At 46.3% G+C, this 25,882-nt stretch overlaps 1 protein-coding gene across 7 annotated transcripts in view; it reads left to right on the top strand.

Annotated features, from left to right (window-relative positions):
• The first annotated feature begins 13,472 nt into the window (after positions 1-13,472).
• The window catches only part of LOC109037062 (man(5)GlcNAc(2)-PP-dolichol translocation protein RFT1), a 35,945-nt gene continuing 23,535 nt past the window's right edge, over positions 13,473-25,882 (top strand). For 5 of the 7 annotated variants that reach the window (XR_011899969.1, XR_011899965.1, XR_011899966.1 and 2 more), the window contains exons 1-8: positions 13,474-13,986; positions 15,577-15,779; positions 17,820-18,009; positions 18,683-18,973; positions 20,027-20,287; positions 21,919-22,169; positions 22,638-22,766; positions 24,500-24,620. Coding sequence is in view for 1 of the 7 variants with exons in the window: in XM_019051556.2 (XP_018907101.2) it covers positions 13,921-13,986; positions 15,577-15,779; positions 17,820-18,009; positions 18,683-18,973; positions 20,027-20,287; positions 21,919-22,169; positions 22,638-22,766; positions 24,500-24,620 (1,512 nt within the window). In the remaining 6 variants the exon portion in view is untranslated. Of the gene's footprint in view, positions 13,987-15,576; positions 15,780-17,819; positions 18,010-18,682; positions 18,974-20,026; positions 20,288-21,918; positions 22,170-22,637; positions 22,767-24,499; positions 24,621-25,464; positions 25,682-25,882 lie in introns of all 7 variants that reach the window. The other 2 variants (XR_011899970.1, XR_011899971.1) reach the window with 2 other exon arrangements.

Raw genomic sequence — 25,882 nt, forward strand, 5'->3', positions numbered from 1 at the left:
GAGAGAAAGAAATCGCATGGCGTTCCCCCGCGACCCTCTGAGAGCGGTTGCACCCTTACTCGCTTGGGTGTGCGAGAGAGACAGAAAACAGCCAGGCAGCTCGCCTAAGTGTGCGAGAGAGATAGAAAATAGCCAAGCGTCTCGCGTATAAGTGCGAGAGAGAAAGAAAATCGCCAAGCGGTAGTTGCGTTGTTTTTCCGGCAAAGCCGCATGGCGTTCCCCCGCGACCCTCTGAGAGCGGTTGCACCCTTACTCGCTTGGGTGTGCGAGAGAGACAGTAAACAGCCAGGCACTCGCCCAAGTGTGCAAGAGAGATAGAAAAAAGCCAAGCGTCTCGCGTTTAAGTGCGAGAGAGAAAGAAATTCACCAAGCGGCAGCTGCGTTGTTTTTCCGGCAAAGCAGGCGCATGGCGTTCCCCCGCGACCCTCTGAAAGTGGTTGCGGCCTACCCTCACTCGCCTGGGTGTGCGAGAGAGACAGAAAACAGCCAGGCAGCTCGCCTAAGTGTGCGAGAGAGATAGAAAATAGCCAAGCGTCTCGCGTATAAGTGCGAGAGAGAAAGAAAACTTGCATGGCGTTTCCCCCGCGACCCTCTGAGAGTGGTTGCACCCTACCCTCACTCGCCTGGGTGTGCGAGAGAGACAGAAAACAGCCAGGCAGCTCGCCTAAGTGTGCGAGAGAGATAGAAAATAGCCAAGCGTCTCGCGTATAAGTGCGAGAGAGAAAGAAAATCGCATGGCGTTCCCCCGCGACCCTCTGAGAGTGGTTGCACCATACCCTCACTCGCCTGGGTGTGCGAGAGAGACAGAAAACAGCCAGGCAGCTCGCCTAAGTGTGCGAGAGGGATAGAAAATAGCCAAGCGTCTCGCCTATAAGTGCGAGAGAGAAAGAAAATCGCCAGGCGGGACTTGCGTTGTTTTTCCGTCAAAGCAGGCGCATGGCGTTCCCCCGCGACCCTCTGAGAGTGGTTGCACCCTACCCTCACTCGCCTGGGTGTGCGAGAGAGACAGAAAACAGCCAGGCAGCTCGCCTAAGTGTGCGAGAGAGATAGAAAATAGCCAAGCGTCTCGCTTATAAGTGCGAGAGAGAAAGAAAATCGCATGGCGTTCCCCCGCGACCCTCTGAGAGTGGTTGCACCCTACCCTCACTCGCCTGGGTGTGCGAGAGAGACAGAAAACAGCCAGGCAGCTCGCCTAAGTGTGCGAGAGAGAAAGAAAATAGCCACGCGTCTCCCGTTTAAGTGCGAGGGAGAAAGAAATCGCCAGGCGGGACTTGCGTTGTTTTTCCGTTAAAGCAGCCGCATGGCGTTCCCCCGCGACCCTCTGAGAGCGGTGGCAACCTTACTCGCTTGGGTGTGCGAGAGAGACAGAAAACAGCCAGGCAACTCGCCCAAGTGTGCAAGAGAGATAGAAAAAAGCCAAGCGTCTCGCGTATAAGTGCGAGAGAGAAAGAAATTCGCCAAGCGGCAGTTGCGTTGATTTTCCGGCAAAGCAGGCGCATGGCGTTCCCCCGCGACCCTCTGAAAGTGGTTGCAACCCTTACTCGCTTGGGTGTGCGAGAGAGACAGAAAACAGCCAGGCAACTCGCCTAAGTGTGCGAGAGAGATAGAAAAAAGCCAAGCGTCTCGCGTATAAGTGCGAGAGAGAAAGAAATTCGCCAAGCGGCAGTTGCGTTGATTTTCCGGCAAAGCAGGCGCATGGCGTTCCCCCGCGACCCTCTGAAAGTGGTTGCAACCTACTCACTCGCTGGGTGTGCGAGAGAGACAGAAAACAGCCAGGCAACTCGCCCAAGTGTGCAAGAGAGATAGAAAAAAGCCATGCGTCTCGCGTATAAGTGCGAGAGAGAAAGAAAATCGCCAAGCGGCAGTTGCGTTGTTTTTCCGGCAAAGCCGTATGGCGTTCCCCCGCGACCCTCTGAGAGCGGTTGCACCCTTACTCGCTTGGGTGTGCGAGAGAGACAGAAAACAGCCAGGCAACTCGCCCAAGTGTGCGAGAGAGATAGAAAAAAGCCAAGCGTCTCGCGTATAAGTGCGAGAGAGAAAGAAATTCGCCAAGCGGCAGTTGCGTTGATTTTCCGGCAAAGCAGGCGCATGGCGTTCCCCCGCGACCCTCTGAAAGTGGTTGCACCCTACCCTCACTCGCCTGGGTGTGCGAGAGAGACAGAAAACAGACAGGCAGCTCGCCTAAGTGTGCGAGAGAGATAGAAAATAGCCAAGCGTCTCGCTTATAAGTGCGAGAGAGAAAGAAAATCGCATGGCGTTCCCCCGTCGACCCTCTGAGAGTGGTTGCACCATACCCTCACTCGCCTGGGTGTGCGAGAGAGACAGAAAACAGCCAGGCAGCTCGCCTAAGTGTGCGAGAGAGATAGAAAATAGCCAAACGTTTTGCGTATAAGTGCGAGAGAGAAAGAAAATCGCATGGCGTTCCCCCGCGACCCTCTGAGAGTGGTTGCACCATACCCTCACTCGCCTGGGTGTGCGAGAGAGACAGAAAACAGCCAGGCAGCTCGCCTAGTGTGCGAGAGAGATAGAAAATAGCCAAGCGTCTCGCGTATAAGTGCGAGAGGAGAAAGAAAATCGCCAGGCGGGACTTGCGTTGTTTTTCCGTCAAAGCAGGCGCATGGCGTTCCCCCGCGACCCTCTGAGAGCGGTTGCACCTACCCTCACTCGCCTGGGTGTGCGAGAGAGACAGAAAACAGCCAGGCAGCTCGCCTAAGTGTGCGAGAGAGATAGAAAATAGCCAAGCGTCTCGCGTATAAGTGCGAGAGAGAAAGAAAACTCGCGATGGCGATTCCCCCGCGACCCTCTGAGAGCGGTTGCACCTCCTTACTCGCTTGGGTGTGCGAGAGAGACAGAAAACAGCCAGGCAGCTCGCCTAAGTGTGCGAGAGAGATAGAAAATAGCCAAGCGTCTCGCGTATAAGTGCGAGAGAGAAAGAAAATCGCCAAGCGGCAGTTGCGTTGTTTTTCCGGCAAAGCCGCATGGCGTTCCCCCGCGACCCTCTGAGAGCGGTTGCACCCTTACTCGCTTGGGTGTGCGAGAGAGACAGAAAACAGCCAGGCAACTCGCCCAAGTGTGCAAGAGAGATAGAAAAAAGCCAAGCGTCTCGCGTTTAAGTGCGAGAGAGAAAGAAATTCGCCAAGCGGCAGTTGCGTTGTTTTTCCGGCAAAGCAGGCGCATGGCGTTCCCCCGCGACCCTCTGAAAGTGGTTGCACCCTACCCTCACTCGCCTGGGTGTGCGAGAGAGACAGAAAACAGCCAGGCAGCTCGCCTAAGTGTGCGAGAGAGATAGAAAATAGCCAAGCGTCTCGCGTATAAGTGCGAGAGAGAAAGAAAATCGCGCATGGCGTTCCCCCGCGACCCTCTGAGAGTGGTTGCACCCTACCCTCACTCGCCTGGGTGTGCGAGAGAGACAGAAAACAGCCAGGCAGCTCGCCTAAGTGTGCGAGAGAGATAGAAAATAGCCAAGCGTCTCGCGTATAAGTGCGAGAGAGAAAGAAAATCGCCAAGCGGCAGTTGCGTTGTTTTTCCGGCAAAGCCGCATGGCGTTCCCCCGCGACCCTCTGAGAGCGGTTGCACCCTACCCTCACTCGCCTGGGTGTGCGAGAGAGACAGAAAACAGCCAGGCAGCTCGCCTAAGTGTGCGAGAGAGATAGAAAATAGCCAAGCGTCTCGCGTATAAGTGCGAGAGAGAAAGAAATTCGCCAAGCGACAGTTGCGTTGTTTTTCCGGCAAAGCAGGCGCATGGCGTTCCCCCGCGACCCTCTGAGAGTGGTTGCACCCTACCCTCACTCGCCTGGGTGTGCGAGAGAGACAGAAAACAGCCAGGCAGCTCGCCTAAGTGTGCGAGAGAGATAGAAAATAGCCAAGCGTCTCGCGTATAAGTGCGAGAGAGAAAGAAAATCGCATGGCGTTCCCCCGCGACCCTCTGAGAGCGGTTGCACCCTACCTCACTCGCCTGGGTGTGCGAGAGAGACAGAAAACAGCCAGGCAGCTCGCCTAAGTGTGCGAGAGAGATAGAAAATAGCCAAGCGTCTCGCGTATAAGTGCGAGAGAGAAAGAAAATCGCCAGGCGGGACTTGCGTTGTTTTTCCGTCAAAGCAGGCGCATGGCGTTCCCCCGCGACCCTCTGAGAGCGGTTGCACCCTACCTCACTCGCCTGGGTGTGCGAGAGAGACAGAAAACAGCCAGGCAGCTCGCCTAAGTGTGCGAGAGAGATAGAAAATAGCCAAGCGTCTCGCGTATAAGTGCGAGAGAGAAAGAAAATCGCCAAGCGGCAGTTGCGTTGTTTTTCCGGCAAAGCCGCATGGCGTTCCCCCGCGACCCTCTGAGAGCGGTTGCACCCTTACTCGCTTGGGTGTGCGAGAGAGACAGAAAACAGCCAGGCAACTCGCCTAAGTGTGCGAGAGAGATAGAAAATAGCCAAGCGTCTCGCGTATAAGTGCGAGAGAGAAAGAAATTCGCCAAGCGGCAGTTGCGTTGTTTTTCCGGCAAAGCAGGCGCATGGCGTTCCCCCGCGACCCTCTGAAAGTGGTTGCACCCTACCCTCACTCGCCTGGGTGTGCGAGAGAGACAGAAAACAGCCAGGCAGCTCGCCTAAGTGTGCGAGAGAGATAGAAAATAGCCAAGCGTCTCGCTTATAAGTGCGAGAGAGAAAGAAAATCGCATGGCGTTCCCCCGCGACCCTCTGAGAGTGGTTGCACCCTACCCTCACTCGCCTGGGTGTGCGAGAGAGACAGAAAACAGCCAGGCAGCTCGCCTAAGTGTGCGAGAGAGATAGAAAATAGCCAAGCGTCTCGCGTATAAGTGCGAGAGAGAAAGAAAATCGCCAGGCGGGACTTGCGTTGTTTTTCCGGCAAAGCAGGCGCATGGCGTTCCCCCGCGACCCTCTGAGAGTGGTTGCACCCTACCCTCACTCGCCTGGGTGTGCGAGAGAGACAGAAAACAGCCAGGCAGCTCGCCTAAGTGTGCGAGAGAGATAGAAAATAGCCAAGCGTCTCGCGTATAAGTGCGAGAGAGAAAGAAAACTCGCATGGCGTTCCCCCGCGACCCTCTGAGAGCGGTTGCACCTTTACTCGCTTGGGTGTGCGAGAGAGACAGAAAACAGCCAGGCAGCTCGCCTAAGTGTGCGAGAGAGATAGAAAATAGCCAAGCGTCTCGCGTATAAGTGCGAGAGAGAAAGAAAATCGCCAAGCGGCAGTTGCGTTGTTTTTCCGGCAAAGCCGCATGGCGTTCCCCCGCGACCCTCTGAGAGCGGTTGCACCCTTACTCGCTTGGGTGTGCGAGAGAGACAGAAAACAGCCAGGCAACTCGCCCAAGTGTGCGAGAGAGATAGAAAAAAGCCAAGCGTCTCGCGTATAAGTGCGAGAGAGAAAGAAATTCGCCAAGCGGCAGTTGCGTTGTTTTTCCGGCAAAGCAGGCGCATGGCGTTCCCCCGCGACCCTCTGAGAGTGGTTGCACCCTACCCTCACTCGCCTGGGTGTGCGAGAGAGACAGAAAACAGCCAGGCAGCTCGCCTAAGTGTGCGAGAGAGATAGAAAATAGCCAAGCGTCTCGCTTATAAGTGCGAGAGAGAAAGAAAATCGCATGGCGTTCCCCCGCGACCCTCTGAGAGTGGTTGCACCCTACCCTCACTCGCCTGGGTGTGCGAGAGAGACAGAAAACAGCCAGGCAGCTCGCCTAAGTGTGCGAGAGAGAAAGAAAATAGCCAAGCGTCTCCCGTATAAGTGCGAGGGAGAAAGAAAATCGCCAAGCGGCAGTTGCGTTGTTTTCCGGCAAAGCAGGCGCATGGCGTTCCCCCGCGACCCTCTGAGAGCGGTTGCACCTCTACTCGCTTGGGTGTGCGAGAGAGACAGAAAACAGCCAGGCAGCTCGCCTAAGTGTGCGAGAGAGATAGAAAATAGCCAAGCGTCTCGCGTATAAGTGCGAGAGAGAAAGAAAATCGCCAAGCGGCAGTTGCGTTGTTTTTCCGTCAAAGCAGGCGCATGGCGTTCCCCCGCGACCCTCTGAGAGTGGTTGCACCTACCGTCACTCGCCTGGGTGTGCGAGAGAGACAGAAAACAGCCAGGCAGCTCGCCTAAGTGTGCGAGAGAGATAGAAAATAGCCAAGCGTCTCGCGTATAAGTGCGAGAGAGAAAGAAACTCGCATGGCGTTCCCCCGCGACCTCTGAGAGTGGTTGCACCCTACCCTCACTCGCCTGGGTGTGCGAGAGAGAAAGAAATTCGCCAAGCAGCAGTTGCGTTGATTTTCCGGCAAAGCAGGCGCATGGCGTTCCCCCGCGACCCTCTGAAAGTGGTTGCACCCTACCCTCACTCGCCTGGGTGTGCGAGAGAGACAGAAAACAGCCAGGCAGCTCGCCTAAGTGTGCGAGAGAGATAGAAAATAGCCAAGCGTCTCGCTTATAAGTGCGAGAGAGAAAGAAAATCGCATGGCGTTCCCCCGCGACCCTCTGAGAGTGGTTGCACCATACCCTCACTCGCCTGGGTGTGCGAGAGAGACAGAAAACAGCCAGGCAGCTCGCCTAAGTGTGCGAGAGAGAAAGAAAATAGCCAAGCGTCTCCCGTATAAGTGCGAGGGAGAAAGAAAATCGCCAGGCGGGACTTGCGTTGATTTTCCGTTAAAGCAGGCGCATGGCGTTCCCCCGCGACCCTCTGAGAGCGGTTGCACCATACCCTCACTCGCCTGGGTGTGCGAGAGAGACAGAAAACAGCCAGGCAGCTCGCCTAAGTGTGCGAGAGGGATAGAAAATAGCCAAGCGTCTCGCCTATAAGTGCGAGAGAGAAAGAAAATCGCCAGGCGGGACTTGCGTTGTTTTTCCGTCAAAGCAGGCGCATGGCGTTCCCCCGCGACCCTCTGAGAGTGGTTGCACCTTACCGTCACTCGCCTGGGTGTGCGAGAGTGACAGAAAACAGCCAGGCAGCTCGCCTAAGTGTGCGAGAGAGATAGAAAATAGCCAAGCGTCTCGCGTATAAGTGCGAGAGAGAAAGAAACTCGCATGGCGTTCCCCCGCGACCCTCTGAGAGCGGTTGCACCTTTACTCGCTTGGGTGTGCGAGAGAGACAGAAAACAGCCAGGCAGCTCGCCTAAGTGTGCGAGAGAGATAGAAAATAGCCAAGCGTCTCGCGTATAAGTGCGAGGGAGAAAGAAAATCGCCAGCGGCTTGCGTTGTATTTCCGGGAAAGAAGCGCATGGCGTTCCCCCGCGACCCTCTGAGAGCGGTTGCACCTCTTACTCGCTTGGGTGTGCGAGAGAGACAGAAAACAGCCAGGCAGCTCGCCTAAGTGTGCGAGAGAGATAGAAAATAGCCAAGCGTCTCGCGTATAAGTGCGAGAGAGAAAGAAAATCGCCAAGCGGAGTTGCGTTGTTTTTCCGGCAAAGCCGCATGGCGTTCCCCCGCGACCCTCTGAGAGCGGTTGCACCCTTACTCGCTTGGGTGTGCGAGAGAGACAGAAAACAGCCAGGCAGCTCGCCTAAGTGTGCGAGAGAGATAGAAAATAGCCAAGCGTCTCGCGTATAAGTGCGAGAGAGAAAGAAATCGCCAAGCGGCAGCTGCGTTGTTTTTCCGGCAAAGCAGGCGCATGGCGTTCCCCCGCGACCCTCTGAGAGTGGTTGCAGCCTACCCTCACTCGCCTGGGTGTGCGAGAGAGACAGAAAACAGCCAGGCAGCTCGCCTAAGTGTGCGAGAGAGATAGAAAATAGCCAAGCGTCTCGCGTATAAGTGCGAGAGAGAAAGAAAAGCTCTGCGATGGCGTTTCCCCCGCGACCCTCTGAGAGTGGTTGCACCCTACCCTCACTCGCCTGGGTGTGCGAGAGAGACAGAAAACAGCCAGGCAGCTCGCCTTAGTGTGCGAGAGAGATAGAAAATAGCCAAGCGTCTCGCGTATAAGTGCGAGAGAGAAATAAAATCGCATGGCGTTCCCCCGCGACCCTCTGAGAGTGGTTGCACCATACCCTCACTCGCCTGGGTGTGCGAGAGAGACAGAAAACAGCCAGGCAGCTCGCCTAAGTGTGCGAGAGAGATAGAAAATAGCCAAGCGTCTCGCGTATAAGTGCGAGAGAGAAAGAAAATCGCCAGGCGGGACTTGCGTTGTTTTTCCGTCAAAGCAGGCGCATGGCGTTCCCCCGCGACCCTCTGAGAGTGGTTGCACCCTACCCTCACTCGCCTGGGTGTGCGAGAGAGACAGAAAACAGCCAGGCAGCTCGCCTAAGTGTGCGAGAGAGATAGAAAATAGCCAAGCGTCTCGCGTATAAGTGCGAGAGAGAAAGAAAATCGCATGGCGTTCCCCCGCGACCCTCTGAGAGTGGTTGCACCCTACCCTCACTCGCCTGGGTGTGCGAGAGAGACAGAAAACAGCCAGGCAGCTCGCCTAAGTGTGCGAGAGAGAAAGAAAATAGCCAAGCGTCTCCCGTATAAGTGCGAGGGAGAAAGAAAATCGCCAGGCGGGACTTGCGTTGTTTTTCCGTTAAAGCAGGCGCATGGCGTTCCCCCGCGACCCTCTGAGAGCGGTTGCACCCTTACTCGCTTGGGTGTGCGAGAGAGACAGAAAACAGCCAGGCAACTCGCCCAAGTGTGCAAGAGAGATAGAAAAAAGCCAAGCGTCTCCCGTATAAGTGCGAGAGAGAAAGAAATTCGCCAAGCGGCGTTGCGTTGATTTTCCGGCAAAGCAGGCGCATGGCGTTCCCCCGCGACCCTCTGAGAGTGGTTGCACCCTTACTCGCTTGGGTGTGCGAGAGAGACAGAAAACAGCCAGGCAACTCGCCCAAGTGTGCAAGAGAGATAGAAAAAAGCCAAGCGTCTCGCGTATAAGTGCGAGAGAGAAAGAAATTCGCCAAGCGGCAGTTGCGTTGATTTTCCGGCAAAGCAGGCGCATGGCGTTCCCCCGCGACCCTCTGAAAGTGGTTGCACCCTACCTCACTCGCTTGGGTGTGCGAGAGAGACAGAAAACAGCCAGGCAGCTCGCCTAAGTGTGCGAGAGAGATAGAAAATAGCCAAGCGTCTCGCGTATAAGTGCGAGAGAGAAAGAAAATCGCCAAGCGGCAGTTGCGTTGTTTTTCCGGCAAAGCCGCATGGCGTTCCCCCGCGACCCTCTGAGAGCGGTTGCACCCTTACTCGCTTGGGTGTGCGAGAGAGACAGAAAACAGCCAGGCAACTCGCCTAAGTGTGCGAGAGAGATAGAAAAAAGCCAAGCGTCTCGCGTATAAGTGCGAGAGAGAAAGAAATTCGCCAAGCGGCAGTTGCGTTGTTTTCCGGCAAAGCAGGCGCATGGCGTTCCCCCGCGACCCTCTGAAAGTGGTTGCACCCTACCCTCACTCGCCTGGGTGTGCGAGAGAGACAGAAAACAGCCAGGCAGCTCGCCTAAGTGTGCGAGAGAGATAGAAAATAGCCAAGCGTCTCGCTTATAAGTGCGAGAGAGAAAGAAAATCGCATGGCGTTCCCCCGCGACCCTCTGAGAGTGGTTGCACCATACCCTCACTCGCCTGGGTGTGCGAGAGAGACAGAAAACAGCCAGGCAGCTCGCCTAAGTGTGCGAGAGAGATAGAAAATAGCCAAGCGTCTCGCGTATAAGTGCGAGAGAGAAAGAAAATCGCATGGCGTTCCCCCGCGACCCTCTGAGAGTGGTTGCACCATACCCTCACTCGCCTGGGTGTGCGAGAGAGACAGAAAACAGCCAGGCAGCTCGCCTAAGTGTGCGAGAGAGATAGAAAATAGCCAAGCGTCTCCCGTATAAGTGCGAGGGAGAAAGAAAATCGCCAGGCGGGACTTGCGTTGTTTTTCCGTTAAAGCAGGCGCATGGCGTTCCCCCGCGACCCTCTGAGAGCGGTTGCACCATACCCTCACTCGCCTGGGTGTGCGAGAGAGACAGAAAACAGCCAGGCAGCTCGCCTAAGTGTGCGAGAGAGATAGAAAATAGCCAAGCGTCTCGCGTATAAGTGCGAGAGAGAAAGAAAACTCGCATGGCGTTCCCCCGCGACCCTCTGAGAGCGGTTGCACCCTACCTCACTCGCCTGGGTGTGCGAGAGAGACAGAAAACAGCCAGGCAGCTCGCCTAAGTGTGCGAGAGAGATAGAAAATAGCCAAGCGTCTCGCGTATAAGTGCGAGAGAGAAAGAAAATCGCCAAGCGGCAGTTGCGTTGTTTTTCCGGCAAAGCCGCATGGCGTTCCCCCGCGACCCTCTGAGAGCGGTTGCACCCTACCCTCACTCGCCTGGGTGTGCGAGAGAGACAGAAAACAGCCAGGCAACTCGCCTAAGTGTGCGAGAGAGATAGAAAATAGCCAAGCGTCTCGCGTATAAGTGCGAGAGAGAAAGAAAATCGCCAAGCGGCAGTTGCGTTGTTTTTCCGGCAAAGCAGGCGCATGGCGTTCCCCCGCGACCCTCTGAGAGTGGTTGCACCCTACCCTCACTCGCCTGGGTGTGCGAGAGAGACAGAAAACAGCCAGGCAGCTCGCCTAAGTGTGCGAGAGAGATAGAAAATAGCCAAGCGTCTCGCGTATAAGTGCGAGAGAGAAAGAAAACTCGCATGGCGTTCCCCCGCGACCCTCTGAGAGCGGTTGCACCTTTACTCGCTTGGGTGTGCGAGAGAGACAGAAAACAGCCAGGCAGCTCGCCTAAGTGTGCGAGAGAGATAGAAAATAGCCAAGCGTCTCGCGTATAAGTGCGAGAGAGAAAGAAAATCGCCAAGCGGCAGTTGCGTTGTTTTTCCGGCAAAGCCGCATGGCGTTCCCCCGCGACCCTCTGAGAGCGGTTGCACCCTTACTCGCTTGGGTGTGCGAGAGAGACAGAAAACAGCCAGGCAACTCGCCTAAGTGTGCGAGAGAGATAGAAAAAAGCCAAGCGTCTCGCGTATAAGTGCGAGAGAGAAAGAAAATCGCCAAGCGGCAGTTGCGTTGTTTTTCCGGCAAAGCAGGCGCATGGCGTTCCCCCGCGACCCTCTGAGAGTGGTTGCACCCTACCCTCACTCGCCTGGGTGTGCGAGAGAGACAGAAAACAGCCAGGCAGCTCGCCTAAGTGTGCGAGAGAGATAGAAAATAGCCAAGCGTCTCGCGTATAAGTGCGAGAGAGAAAGAAAATCGCCAAGCGGGACTTGCGTTGTTTTTCCGGCAAAGCCGCATGGCGTTCCCCCGCGACCCTCTGAGAGCGGTTGCACCTACCCTCACTCGCCTGGGTGTGCGAGAGAGACAGAAAACAGCCAGGCAGCTCGCCTAAGTGTGCGAGAGAGATAGAAAATAGCCAAGCGTCTCGCGTATAAGTGCGAGAGAGAAAGAAAATCGCCAAGCGGCAGTTGCGTTGTTTTTCCGGCAAAGCCGCATGGCGTTCCCCCGCGACCCTCTGAGAGCGGTTGCACCCTTCACTCGCCTGGGTGTGCGAGAGAGACAGAAAACAGCCAGGCAGCTCGCCTAAGTGTGCGAGAGAGATAGAAAATAGCCAAGCGTCTCGCGTATAAGTGCGAGAGAGAAAGAAAATCGCAGCGGGTTGCGTTTTTTTCGCAAAGCCGCATGGCGTTCCCCCGCGACCCTCTGAGAGCGGTTGCACCCTACCCTCACTCGCCTGGGTGTGCGAGAGAGACAGAAAACAGCCAGGCAGCTCGCCTAAGTGTGCGAGAGAGATAGAAAATAGCCAAGCGTCTCGCGTATAAGTGCGAGAGAGAAAGAAAATCGCCAAGCGGCAGTTGCGTTGTTTTTCCGGCAAAGCCGCATGGCGTTCCCCCGCGACCCTCTGAGAGCGGTTGCACCCTTACTCGCTTGGGTGTGCGAGAGAGACAGAAAACAGCCAGGCAACTCGCCCAAGTGTGCAAGAGAGATAGAAAAAAGCCAAGCGTCTCGCGTATAAGTGCGAGAGAGAAAGAAATTCGCCAAGCGGCAGTTGCGTTGTTTTTCCGGCAAAGCAGGCGCATGGCGTTCCCCCGCGACCCTCTGAAAGTGGTTGCACCCTACCTCACTCGCCTGGGTGTGCGAGAGAGACAGAAAACAGCCAGGCAGCTCGCCTAAGTGTGCGAGAGAGATAGAAAATAGCCAAGCGTCTCGCTTATAAGTGCGAGAGAGAAAGAAAATCGCATGGCGTTCCCCCGCGACCCTCTGAGAGTGGTTGCACCCTACCCTCACTCGCCTGGGTGTGCGAGAGAGACAGAAAACAGCCAGGCAGCTCGCCTAAGTGTGCGAGAGAGAAAGAAAATAGCCAAGCGTCTCGCGTATAAGTGCGAGAGAGAAAGAAAATCGCCAGGCGGGACTTGCGTTGTTTTTCCGGCAAAGCAGGCGCATGGCGTTCCCCCGCGACCCTCTGAGAGCGGTTGCACCCTACCCTCACTCGCCTGGGTGTGCGAGAGAGACAGAAAACAGCCAGGCAACTCGCCTAAGTGTGCGAGAGAGATAGAAAATAGCCAAGCGTCTCGCGTATAAGTGCGAGAGAGAAAGAAAATCGCCAAGCGGGACTTGCGTTGTTTTTCCGGCAAAGCCGCATGGCGTTCCCCCGCGACCCTCTGAGAGCGGTTGCACCCTTACTCGCTTGGGTGTGCGAGAGAGACAGAAAACAGCCAGGCAACTCGCCTAAGTGTGCGAGAGAGATAGAAAATAGCCAAGCGTCTCGCGTATAAGTGCGAGAGAGAAAGAAAATCGCCAAGCGGCAGTTGCGTTGTTTTTCCGGCAAAGCCGCATGGCGTTCCCCCGCGACCCTCTGAGAGCGGTTGCACCCTTACTCGCTTGGGTGTGCGAGAGAGACAGAAAACAGCCAGGCAACTCGCCTAAGTGTGCGAGAGAGATAGAAAATAGCCAAGCGTCTCGCGTATAAGTGCGAGAGAGAAAGAAATTCGCCAAGCGGCAGTTGCGTTGTTTTTCCGGCAAAGCCGCATGGCGTTCCCCCGCGACCCTCTGAGAGCGGTTGCACCCTTACTCGCTTGGGTGTGCGAGAGAGATAGAAAATAGCCAAGCGTCTCGCGTATAAGTGCGAGAGAGAAGGAAAATCGCCAAGCAGCCCGCGAAAGTGTGCGAGAGAGATAGAAAATGGCCTGGCAGGACAAATATGTGTGCGAGAGAGATGGAAAACAGGCAGGGAGCCCGCGAATGTGTGTGAGAGAGACAGAAACAGCCAGGGAGCCCGCTAATGTGTGCGAGAGAGACAGTCAATAGCAGGCATCCAGCTTAAGAGTGCGAGAGAGACAGAAAACATCCAGGGAGCCCGCTTATGTGTGCGAGAGGGGCAGAAAACAGCTAGGAGCCCGCTATTGTGCGAGAGAGACAGAAAGCAGCCAAGGAGCCCGCTAATGTGTGCGAGAGAGATAGAAAATCGCCTGGTAGGACCAACAAGTGTGCGAGAGAGACAAAAAACAGCCTGGGGCCCCGCTAAAGAGTGCGAGAGAGAAAGAAAATCTCCGTACGGGAGGCCGACACGCCGCCGCTGGGTCGCCATGTGCGAGAGAGACAGTAAATGGCCCTGGCAATATTGCGTATAATGCTCGGAAAGTAGCCTGAAAGTAGAAAGTAACCTCCAAAGTATAGTAACAGTTTATCTCCATCTGGTTCAAGTACTTCAAGTTACTAGACGAAGTGAAGTGCTTCACTACTTTTAGCTGCTTCTCAAGCCTCTGGATGTAACATATAAATACAAAGTTTCAAAAAGTAAAAATAATTTCATGAAATATTGTCGTGAAAAATCATTTTAGTATCTTTCATGAAATTTCGCAACTCTGTCAGTGTGTGATTGTGGATTGTGACCATGGGGTGATTACGTCTTTAATTTGGGTGATTATTGGCACACGGATGCTTATTTTTTAGAGCATTCTCGGTACATAGTCATATCTAATCTTATCCTCCCCTAATGGAATCTTTCTGATTCTTGAAAAAACTACACGTCCCCATACGTTGCCGCCTTCCATGACAATAGTGCTAATGTTTATAACCAAAAACCAAAGGATCTTGAGGTTGTCTTGAAATGAGTCGCAAGAGGAACTTCTTGAAGAGTAGCCTCGAGGATGCATCATTCAATATTATTCTTCAGGTAAGGTGGTTTTCTAAAATGAAGCAATAATGATTTCCTACAAATATTGATAGCAAGCCACTTACGTTGAGGCTCGTTAATCCGATACTCCCGACCTGAAATTTGTGGAAGTCTGATTTGTGGGCTCATTAATTTAACTTTTTATCAGCCCTGATTCACAGGGGTACTGTTTCACGTTTTTGCAGGGCCAGGCAAGAAGTGATTAGTTTTTCCTCTGTTTTCTCCTCCTTTTAATTTACCTATGCACCTTTAAGTGAAGTATTGCCGGCAGCGATATGGTTGCGCTCATGAGTGAAATAATTGATTTGGTTGTTCAGATAGTTAATGATTGACTGTAAAACTAGCCTGTAAAACAAAAGAGAAGCAAGCCGAAACTCCCTCTGACAGCTTTTCTTCTTCTCTCTTAGTCCTGGAAGATTTTCCCCGGCCCGCTGTCTTAATGCAGTGCCTAGTAAATGCCCTGCTTGCCACCTCCGAAATGGTGCCCCTGAAGATCCACAATTTGACACCGTTGCCAACAGAATTGGCCAATCAGACCTGCCGGTTTTTGATAGATACAACCTTTTTTGAACCACCTTGCAAGACGGTACCAAAATTATGCTCAAATTTGTGATTCACAAGCTACCAAATACGAAATAAAATGGCAGACGGGAGGTTCGGGTGGAAAAGTACTACCAAACCTCTAACTAAAATTTGCTGTAAAGGTTTCAACCAATTAGCCTTTTTTTTTTGCCTTAATGACCATAAATAGGTACTTAAGTGGCTCATTTTCAAAAGAATAAATGTTTCATCAGTTCCTGATGCAGAATGGTGCTATCAAGATGAACAGGAATAGTAGGTAGTTCCTCCTTGCAAAATGTAGTGCATTGGTAAACTGATTGCTTTAATGAGTGAGGCTTTAAAAACAATATCTGTAAAATGGTGTACGCTTAAGGACCAGTATCAAAAAATAGTTTTATGATATTAATGCTAGAGACCTCTGTAGTAGATCACTTTTAGAAATTCTTCTCTTTCATCTCCCTCTAAGAGCATGCTTTTATTTCTGCTCCAACCATATCGTCACCTTCCAGGCAAAGTATCACAAGCGCCATGCGACGTTTAAAAATTTCCGCCGCCATTTTATTTTTTTACTGAGAAATTGTTGGTTGAATCTGTTTGGAAATTTCACTAAATTTAATCGGCAGCACAAAGAAAATTCAGTGAAATTTTCGGACAGCTTCGTTGAACAATTTCTCTGTAAAAAAATAAAATGGCGGCGGAAATTTTTAAACGTCGCATGGCGCTTGTGATACTTTGCCTGGAAGGTGACGATATGTGAATTGGTTGGAAATGTTCATTAAAAAATTTGATCAATTTGTCAGAAAAGCTCCTAAGATTGGAAGAGAATGGTTATGTCTTTGTTGGAGAATTTCCCTAGCTTTGCGCAGTAATCAGGAATGCTCATTTCAGGAATAAAGAACTTCTCATGGACTTTAAAGGCATTTTCTAAGCTTCTCCTACGTATCTCTCTCATTACATTTATACTTAATATCTTTATTTTACGAGTCTCTCTATGATTTTTCTGATGTATGCACATGCTCTCTCTTCTAGATTCTCTTCCGTGCGGTGACATTCTTCCTGAATGCATTCGTGCTACGTCATGTTAGCCAGGATGTTATTGGTGTCATGAATGTCAGACTTCTTCTGCTGGAATCAACTTTACTCTTCCTCAGTCGTGAAGCTTTCCGTCGAGCATGCTTGACCAAAACTCTGGATCATCATTGGCCGCAAGTCATCAATCTACTCTGGTTAACGTAAGCAGTTTTATCTGAAATCTCTTACACCTCATCCGTGCAATTCAGGGAGATGACATACTTCAGGTACCAAATTGAGAACCTAAGCTGCCTAGAGTACCTATCTACTGAATCATTTTATTTGCCAGGTCCTCTATCTCTGCCCTCCTTTCCTGTCAGCTCTATTTTTTTAAACTAAAGATTCCAAGTGTTGTATATCGCTGGTGTAAGTCGTCAATCACATAGCTCGGTTTGCAACATCACAGAGTTTCTGTCATACTTTATTTTTTAAGCGGAAAACTACTCAACGGCATTTCTTTAAAACTGTCGTGATTTGTCTTCTCTATGCGAAAAAAATTCTGCAAAGACTTCAAGTGATGTCAACTTGCTCTCCTTTAAAAAAATAACTTAGAGGCGAAGATTTGCAGACACCGCAAACGAGATATGTGATTGCAGACTTATGCTGTCAATATATAATATACATAATATTCCCGGAACTTGGGCCAAGACACAGGTAGGTGCAAAAGATTTGAATTGAACGATCCCCTGTCTCAGCCCGAGTTCGGGGACGACTCCAGGAACTTGGGGCTGGTGACTGCATAAGCTGCAGCACCTTTCGCATCGCCGAATCTTCGCATCTTCTCTTACTTTTGACTCTGCTGAACACCACTCTGAAATTTTGCATACGCATAGTCAAAGGGGTCATCAACATCTCATGAAATTTTCAAAGAAAAAAAAGGTCCGATTTTGAGTCATATTGTTTTGGTTCTCAAAATTTGCGCCAGGAAAAAATTTTGAGTTAAGCCCAATTTTGTTATACATATCTGAAAATCTCTTTCTCAGGGCTTACCAACAACACCAGAATGGTCGATTTGGGATGAACCGTTCCGGAGTTATACATCACTAAAGTGGTGACATCCCTCAAAAGAGGCCAACTTTTGCAAACTTTCAGTGTCTCATGGAAGCTCAACGGGTGATTGAATCAACTTAAAATTTTGGATTTTTACTGAACTGTGCATGTACACTGAGTAAGCTAAATTTCATCAAATTCTGAGGGAGTCACTTTTTTAAAGTGGCACCAGTTGGCATGGAATGACCCTGAAAATGCTAAACCGATATGAAGTTGAAGATTGGCAGTTCTAAATTGATTACTTTGAAACATCAATTCTTGGCTCAAATAATTGACGAAATTGCATTGATTTTTTGGGGTTACTTTAAAATCAGAATTGCTTTCTTGAACTGATGAATGACTAAAATTGGCAAAGGATCAAAATCAAACATTTTTTGTCGACTTTTAAAAGTGGTAATAGTAATGGTGCCACGTTGGCATTTTCCATCATTATTCGATCCTGAAAATCGTTACCTCTAGTCAATTTGAAGGTAAATTGATTTTTAGCTGTGGAATTCAAATCAAATTGATTTTATTTATTTTTTTTAAAAAGAATCAAATTAATTCATTGAAATGTATAATTTTTCAAAATTCGCCTACCCTAACGGAGTTATGACTGTTCAAAGTCTGTAACTCAAGTGTAGCAGTTAGGAAGAAGAGCTTTCTAAAGTTTCAGTCAATCTTGTTAGGGCCAAACATTTTTTTATTCAAAATGTGATTTCTCATCTTCCATTGGTGCCAAAATGTATTACCTATTCACAACTCATTCTTTGGGATATCAGAAAATGTGTCCCATCATAAAGTCAAATTCCGATTTTTTTATTCAACTTCCAAATAATTGATCTTTTAAAAAAAATTTGTTCCTGTGAACTAGAGCCTCATTACTCATTGACAATCACAGATTTTGAAATATATCCGCCATTTATTAATTCAAGAAATAAATAAAATGGGCGAATTTTCGACTGTTTTAATTGTAATAGCAACTTAAAATTACTCTCAACTCTTGTCACATTAGTTTACTTAATATTTTTTTTTTTTACCGTAGATTTAGAAATGATATAAAAGAGCAATTCCCTTGTTGGAGAAGGCTGAATCTGCAGACAGTATCAGCCTCTTTGCAACTATGTCCACAGTAATTATTAAGTTTTCAAAAGCCATTGTCTATATTTTAGGGTTCCAATATGCAGTGTCCTGAGTGTGGTCTTCGGTTACATCTGGTTGCACTATCTAACACCTCCGGATCCATCGATCACGGAGCATTATTACATCGGAGTGTGGGCAATGGCCTTAAGCTGCATTCTGGAAATGACTGTAGAACCTCTTTACCTCGTTTCTCAAGCATTTCTGTTTGTCCGTTTACGAGTAAGTATATTTCTTAAGCCGTTACCAGTAAGCTATCAATTTTTAAAACCACGCTTCGTGTAACAGAATATTTGCTCACAGATATGATGATATTCAACATTCTTCCTTACCATAATGATTACTTCTCGAAAAGATAAAAGGAAACTTTATAATGCCAGAGAGCCCTTCATAAACTATGTTACACTTTAGGAGGGAGAGGGGATTTGAAGCCATTTTTTACGTGTCAGAGGATAGAGAATTCCATCACAAAAGTGTTAAGAATGGGAAGGGAGGTCGAATATTCTGAACTTTTACTGGAGGTTGTTAATCCTCAGGAAGCAGTTGCAATGAAATTGCTTACCCATTGGAATCTTTTTGCAGTTCTGTATTGCTCAAACTCTCTTAGGGCACTTCAAGCATTTTTATCAGGATAAAATGGCGATTTCTCGATTGCTTGCAAGTTGCTCATTGTTTTTGTGTAGGTTGCAGAAATTATCTGCAATGATCATAGCAGAAGATAAGACAGGCGTTGATGGAGCATTAAATTTTCTCACCACTTTTTTCAACAAATTGTAAATTGGAAGGATATTGCAATTTTTCCTCCAATGAATACCACTTGGGGGTGATTGCAAGTCACGTGAAAATAAAGTGCTCAATGTTACCAGTGTTGAATTTTTTTAATTTTATTTTGCAGGTTGTTCTAGAATCACTGATTGTTGGTGTTAGAACGGTCACTTTTACTTGCATAGTTTTAAGATCGCCCAAGGGTGCAATCATAGCGTTCTCAGCAGCTCAGATGCTGTCGATCACCTCTTATGTTGTCTGCTTTTATTCATATTTTAACTACTACACAAAACAGAGGAGAAAGACATTAGCATCAATAGATGACGCGTCTAAACTAGCAAGGAGGCAAAGTATCGAGGATGAGTTCCCTTTCACAAGTATCAAAGATTTTCTCCCATCTTTCGAAGGATTTGGAACGGAGGTAAAGTCAAATTGCAGCTATCTTGCTTGTTTTGTTAGTATTATTTGTTGACACATTTATGCAAAAAAAAAAAAATTAGTTCATTTTTCATGAGGAGCTCCTTTTGTATAATTGTAATGGCGAAACTAGTTTAATATCAGGATATTTTAGATCTTTCGTCGACTCCGGTTGCAATGCATCTATTTCGACTCATCATCCACCGCAAAAATTTCCTGAGGCAGCGAAGAGTTCTGAAATTACCAATGATGATAGTAACTCGGGAGTCCTCTTATGCAGGTTATGACAGGTGGCACTTGTGGGAAAATTGAATCGTTCATCTCTCCGAATCAAACTGATCTCCAAGTCAAAAGTATTTTCTGAAAGAACAGAAACTTTTTGAACCAAAACCGAGAAAATTGTGCCCAACCCTGAAATATCAGGAAAAAGTCAAGGAATTTAGCTGCAGAACCTTGGAATTTTTTCTTCTGGCCATAATATTCAATTTTTCCCTCACAATCATCCCCGAAAATCAGAACTTCTGCCTTACATTCTCAAATTCAGATCATTTGAATTCAATTTGTTTCTGCAAAAAGCATTTTTTAAGGAAATAGCTCAGAAGAAACATTGACAAGGTGAAAACTTGTCATCCTGTGTTTCTTACTTAACCACAAAAGCACCTATCTGCACAAGGAAACTAATAGCATATACGCTGTCTCTAAAATAAGCAAGAAATAGTAGTTCCATATTGCAGAATGCAGTCCAAATTAACCATTAAACTATCATATCTAACTAACTGTCCAATCATGTAACTAATTGCGCTTGCTGCCTAATTTTTTGTGTACTGGAGAAAATTTTCCCGTCCAAACTTAAAAACCAGAGTTTTCACCAAATTAAACAGTTCCCTTTCTCTGTAGATGGTAGCATATGTGTTTTTGTGTTGGTAATTTTCTCTGAAAAAATATTCGCTTTCAAGAATTTGGGGGTGTGTTGCCTAAAAAAATTAAGTCTCCACATTGACGTACACTTTAATTCAACGATGGATGTTTTAATTAAATAACTTGAAAATGGTTTCAGCCTTTAGTTGATTGGAAGCTGGCCCGACTGACAATGAGTTTCATGAAGCAAGGCATCTTGAAGCAAATTTTAACTGAAGGAGAGCGTTACGTAATGACTCTCTGCTCTATACTGTCATTCAACGAACAAGGAGTTTTTGATGTCGTTAATAACCTAGGCTCTCTGGCGGCAAGGTTTTTGTTCAGGCCAATAGAAAACTCAGCTTACTTTTACTTTTCTCAACTGGTCAGCCGTGATACTTCTATCAAGGATCAGAATAAGGTAATGGGAGTTTTGATCCCACTTTTAAAGTCATGAGTTTTCCATCTCAAGTTGAAGAAAAATTAATTTTATGATTCGCCTGCAACAAGTAGGGTGACAGTGTCTTGAAAAGTCATGATAGACAAAGAAAACAAAGGGCCAAAGGAGCGATCCGATTGGTGGGCGGGTGGTTGCAGGGCACAGAATAAATAAGTAGTTGACTAATTAACGGCAACCCATGAGGGACCCGATAGCTAGTCCAAAATTTTCCCTCTTAGTCCATAACAACCTATTATTTCAACCAATTGGGTCGCTCCGTTTTCCCCCTGCTCTTTTTGTTTCTTGCTTTGTCTATCAATTTCAATGATCAGTCTGCTGAAAAAGTCATACAATTTTACTTATCTGTGAGAGGTCAAGAAATGTTGTTGGCCGACCTCAATATTTACTGCAATTATAAGTTTGAAAATTTTCTTTCTACAATCAGTTTCGTATGTCTCAAAATCTAACATGTGATCAGTTTCTGCTCTCAAATTCCAGATTTTACTTTGTTTCAATTTTTAAATTTTTTCAAAAGGATTCAGTGTGAACAATATCACATGCAAAGTGCATCTCACGCCATTCACCTTTCAGGGTTGCCACAGTCAGGGAAAACCGGGAAATGTCAGGGAATTTTAAAAAGTCAGGGAAAACTAGAAAATATCAAGGAAAATTTATTAAATCACTTTCATTTGCTTTCTAGAATGGGTTTGAGGTTTCGAACAACAAATTTTGCCTGAAAACTATTTTCAATCATGCCTTCTTAACCATCCGGCTCATTTACAATTGTCAGGGAATTCCACCAAAATGTGTCAGGGAATTTCATTTTCTAAATTCTGTGGCAACCCTGACCTTTGAAACGACAGGGAAAAATCAGGAAAGTTTGTTCTAGAAGCCTGCAAATTTTGGAATCCAAGTACATCTTGCCATCCTGATGCAGTTGTTCGTAGAATCTGATATATTAGTGAATGTTCACAATCAAATATCTCGGACCCTATACCTTTAAATAGACCACTAGACAAGGTATAATTTAAAGCACTATGCAACATATCGTCTCTTTGAAATTTCATGATAACACGAATCACGCAATAAAATCTAAATCAACTCCTAAACCAAATATAAGTGTATACTGTCAACTATGATTAAATGGCGAACATACTTGCAAATTATATCATTTGTTATAATCTGACTTCCATTTGATCTGTTTTAAAGATATGTGTCAATATCTCGTTCAGAAGTTGATTGCCACCCCTCTTGTTGAGTGAATCATTTTTCACATAAGATTTTGATAAGGAGATGTATGGCGTTTATTTCTTGCTCAGACCTTGTCTAGAGCGCATTAAATACATTTTAAATGGACCTAAAACGAGCTTTCAAATAATTAATCCATAGTTTTTATCTGATTTTGTTTAATTCAACACCCTATCCCCTAGAAGTATTAATATGCATTTACAATATTAATCACATAATTGCCAGAGTATCAACTATATCTCAGGATGGGATGCAGTTTTTCAAACTGGTTATACCTCCATTTTTCCAACTTTAGATTTTAACATGTATCAGTGTTTTTTACGGTTGATCATCTGATTTTTAACTCATCTTTCTCCCTCCAATAGCAATCTATGATCGAAGCGGCTACTGTGCTTGAACAAATACTTCATTGTGTTATGAGTCTTGGTGTCATTGTCCTGTGTTTTGGCCAGGCGTACTCGCGACTCCTTTTGTTCCTTTATGGTGGATCTACTTTTGCGCAAGGAGTCGGCCCACTACTCCTCCGCTCTCATTGTATGGCCATCCTTTTCCTGGCGATCAATGGAATAACTGAGTGCTATGCCTCAGCAACAATGAGCCCTACAGAAATAGACAAGTGAGTAATATTTGAGCGTCTTTAACTCAGCATCAAACTTTAAGCCCAAACAAACCTATTTACATAGATACGTAAATAAAAACAATTACCTGTATTAATACAAAGTCTTACAGTCGCTCATCAATACATTGTGTCGTAATGAATTCAATTTAACCTGCCGAGAGTACCTCGAAAAATTTACAATTCCATCTGAGCAATACTACAATATTCTGCTAAGAAACACGAAAAACTGCAAGCATGATCTAGGTGTAAATTGCTAATTCTTATCAAACCATGTACACAAAAGTTTTAAATTCTAAACCATAATTTTACAGTCAAACTCAATCTAAGTCTGTAGTCTGGTTTGAACCTTTTGTTGGTTTGCACAGCTTTACAAATCACTCCTCAAAAAAGTGTCCATCAACTGATTTGCTTTTCATTTCAAACGTTTTGCAAAACATTCTTATTTTTCTTCTTTTTTTGTTACAGATTCAATCATAAAATGATCTACTTATCCATTATGTTCCTCTTTTTCTCCTGGTTATTCACAAAACTTCTCGGTAGTGTGGGTTTTATTTTAGCGAACTGTTGCAATATGATGTTCCGTATACTTCATAGGTAAGCCTCCACAATTTAAAAAGTGTAATCAGTAGACTCGATCTCAAATTAAACAATTATCAAGGGCAAAGAAGTGACTAAAACATCCTTGACGAAGCTAGAAGAAGCCTTCTCATTTTCCCTTTGTCCATTAATTTTGATGACCTTTCTTTATTTATGGCCGATTTCATTCTGAATGTTCATCTTCTTGTAGGTTTTAAAAATTGAATTAAAACCACATAAACCCACGATCACCCCAAAACCTTATTTATCTTATGATGAATAAAAAAATCAACATTACAACAAAAACTACAATCAAAAATAGCAAAACCTGCTTATTGGGAGACCCTCGTAAAATTATGAAAAGTAAAATAAATTTATCAATCTCCTTATTTTTTTATCTTATTTATTATTATTTTAAATTTAATTCCTTACATACTCTTTTGTTCTTCTCATTTTGTGTTTTTTATCAGATTGAGGTTTCTAATTTGACTTTCAATGATAGGTTTGTAGGGCTAGGCAAATATGGCTTTCGGCCTCAAATCGAATCAAATCAAATTAAGGAGAAGAAGTTCAAATATGGACTTGAATTGAATATTGTTACCTATTTCTAATCAGAAACACATCTTTGTCATTCAACTCAAAGCAAGAATTTTTTATATTGTTTTTATTAATATAGTAAATCATTTCTCTTTATGTTTTATCTTGTGGTTCAATACACTTTATGTAAATTTGGGCACTGAAAGTGTTTTTTTGGTGCCAACTTTTTAGTATAGTTCATAGATAGAATCGCGAAAAATTATTAAGTTTTGAAAGAAAATCTAGTATTTACTATCATTGTTGAAGATTTTAGAATCAGAAATAAATAAATTCATTAGATATTTAATTCGGCAAAGTTTTTGTACTAATTCTGATTTGCTGTAGAGAGAAAAAATACAGAATTACCAAAATAAATTTCTGAGTGGGCGCCTCATTGGCAAAACGAGTAACAAAGGAAGCTCCACATCTTTTCCGATTCGGATTTCTGATCACCCTCACCCGCGATTATCCACGATTAGATGATTAGACTGCTCCCAACCAGCGGAAAGACGTCACAATCTCACCATCGCTTTAGCATGCATTCATGGAGTAGCCTGCGAAATATTCGATTCCTATGCTAAATTTCAAACGTACCTCCATTTGTTTGAATAAATTCGAAAATTTGAGGTTTTCAAGTTCGAATCTGAATCAAACATTCAAACTCGAATATTCGAGATTTTTTAATATTAGCTCAGCCCCATAGGTTTGTCTTGCCTCCAAATGGTTTGGTTTTGAAGTAACATGCTCCCTAACATGCTAGGATTTTTCAAGGTGATTAAAGACTTAATAATTGTGGCCCCTCTTAGATATTCGTAGCCTTTTGTGATTCTGAGTACTTTCAGCAGTTTAAACCTTTTTTATATCCAATGAAAAACGGTTCCTGATGAGGTCCACCAGCACTGCAGTGTTTAAAAAGTTAATGATACAATAATAATAGTAATTTTCTTTATTTGATAAGATGCACAGAGAGGTGTGCAACAATTGCGTCTGATTTTTTTAACGGATCACAAAAATATAGGAATGAAATACATGATAGAATAAGGTAGGCAATTTACTTCAACGAGCCCCTCTGAAAAAGTCTCCAATTAAATGGGGGTACTTCTCAATTTATCATCCTGATTTATTGGTAGTAATATTTATGATAACTAAAATTTGTTTTTTTTTTTTTTTTCCAGTACAAATTTTATTAAAAAGCGGTATAAAGAAACTTCTTTCAGGCCCCTAAAAGGGTTAGTGCCAGGAAAATTATTCTTTATATCGTCCATATCTTCATGTGTGCTGACGTTGATTTCGGAGGTTAGTTTACTTACTTTTCATGGCTTTCCTTTTATTGGTCCAAAAATGGAAAAGATATCGCCAGGTATTTGGTGAAGCTGCCATGCTAATTCATGTATCAACTAGTTACATTAGGATCTCAAATTTATACCTTTACTGTCAGTAAGCTAACTAATTTTTTACGCACAATGGAGATGTTGCATGTGTGAGGAATTGCAATTTGACTACTTACCGGTTTTTATGTAAAAGTTCGCAAAAAACACAATGATGCCACTGGTTTTCTCTGAAATTAACTCTCAAGCTCATAAAAGGCTCTCAAGTTAAGGCCAAAATGGAGGGGATATCCCACGCTATCCTGAGAGTCTACCTCTACATCAAGACAAACTCACCATATAAAGATAGGCAGCAAATACATTAGCAGGGTTGCCGTGTTTTCAGTTGTGGAGTCCCCAAATAAAGTTGCAGCCCTGTCAATGTATTTGCTCCGTATCTTTGCTTACAGAGTTTGTCTTGATGTAGAGGGGGACTCTCAGGATAGCGTGGGATATTCCCTCCATTTTGGCCTCACTTTGAGAGCTTTTTTTGAGCTTGGGAGTTGATTTCAAAGAAAACCAGTGGCACCATCGTTTTTCTCGCGAACTTTTACGTAAAAACCAGTAAGTAGTCAAATCGCAAATTCCTCACACATGCAACATCTCCATTGTCTGAATTCTCACAACCCAAGCAAGAGCTGAAATAAACAAACGCAGCTGCATTTATGGTATGATTTGATGGAATGTTGGAGTTACTTTATAAAAGCAGCCAAAATGCGAACTCTTCTTGAACGCAATTTACCTTTTATCATCATTTCCTCTTGTTGATTTAGGTTTTGTTTGCAAACGCGAATGAGTCAGCTTTCATCCTTGTGCATTTCACCATCATTGCCGGTTAATAGATATATGCGAAAAATGCGTTTCTCATTTTTAAAATTTTATAGTGTGTCTAGTGGTCCGGGAAGTCCGGGATTGCACTATTCTCTTGAAGGCGGTATGGACATTTTGTAAGGAGGTCTGGAGGTCTGGTAGTCATCATAGTTTGTAATTGTAATTAATTGATTACTGTTATTTAACTTATTATTATTATATAACTTGTTATCTTGCTATGCTGAGAATACCTAATTAACTATCTAATGCTTTGCTTCCACTAAACCTTCCAATTTTGGTAGGTTGGGGGGAGGGGACTGACGATATGCTTTAATGTGATTCCGGTGCTCTCTCTCTTTAATCTTGTCCTTCTCAAATATG

This window comes from Bemisia tabaci, chromosome 5 (assembly GCF_918797505.1).
Source record: "Bemisia tabaci chromosome 5, PGI_BMITA_v3".
Taxonomy (NCBI): domain Eukaryota; kingdom Metazoa; phylum Arthropoda; class Insecta; order Hemiptera; family Aleyrodidae; genus Bemisia; species Bemisia tabaci.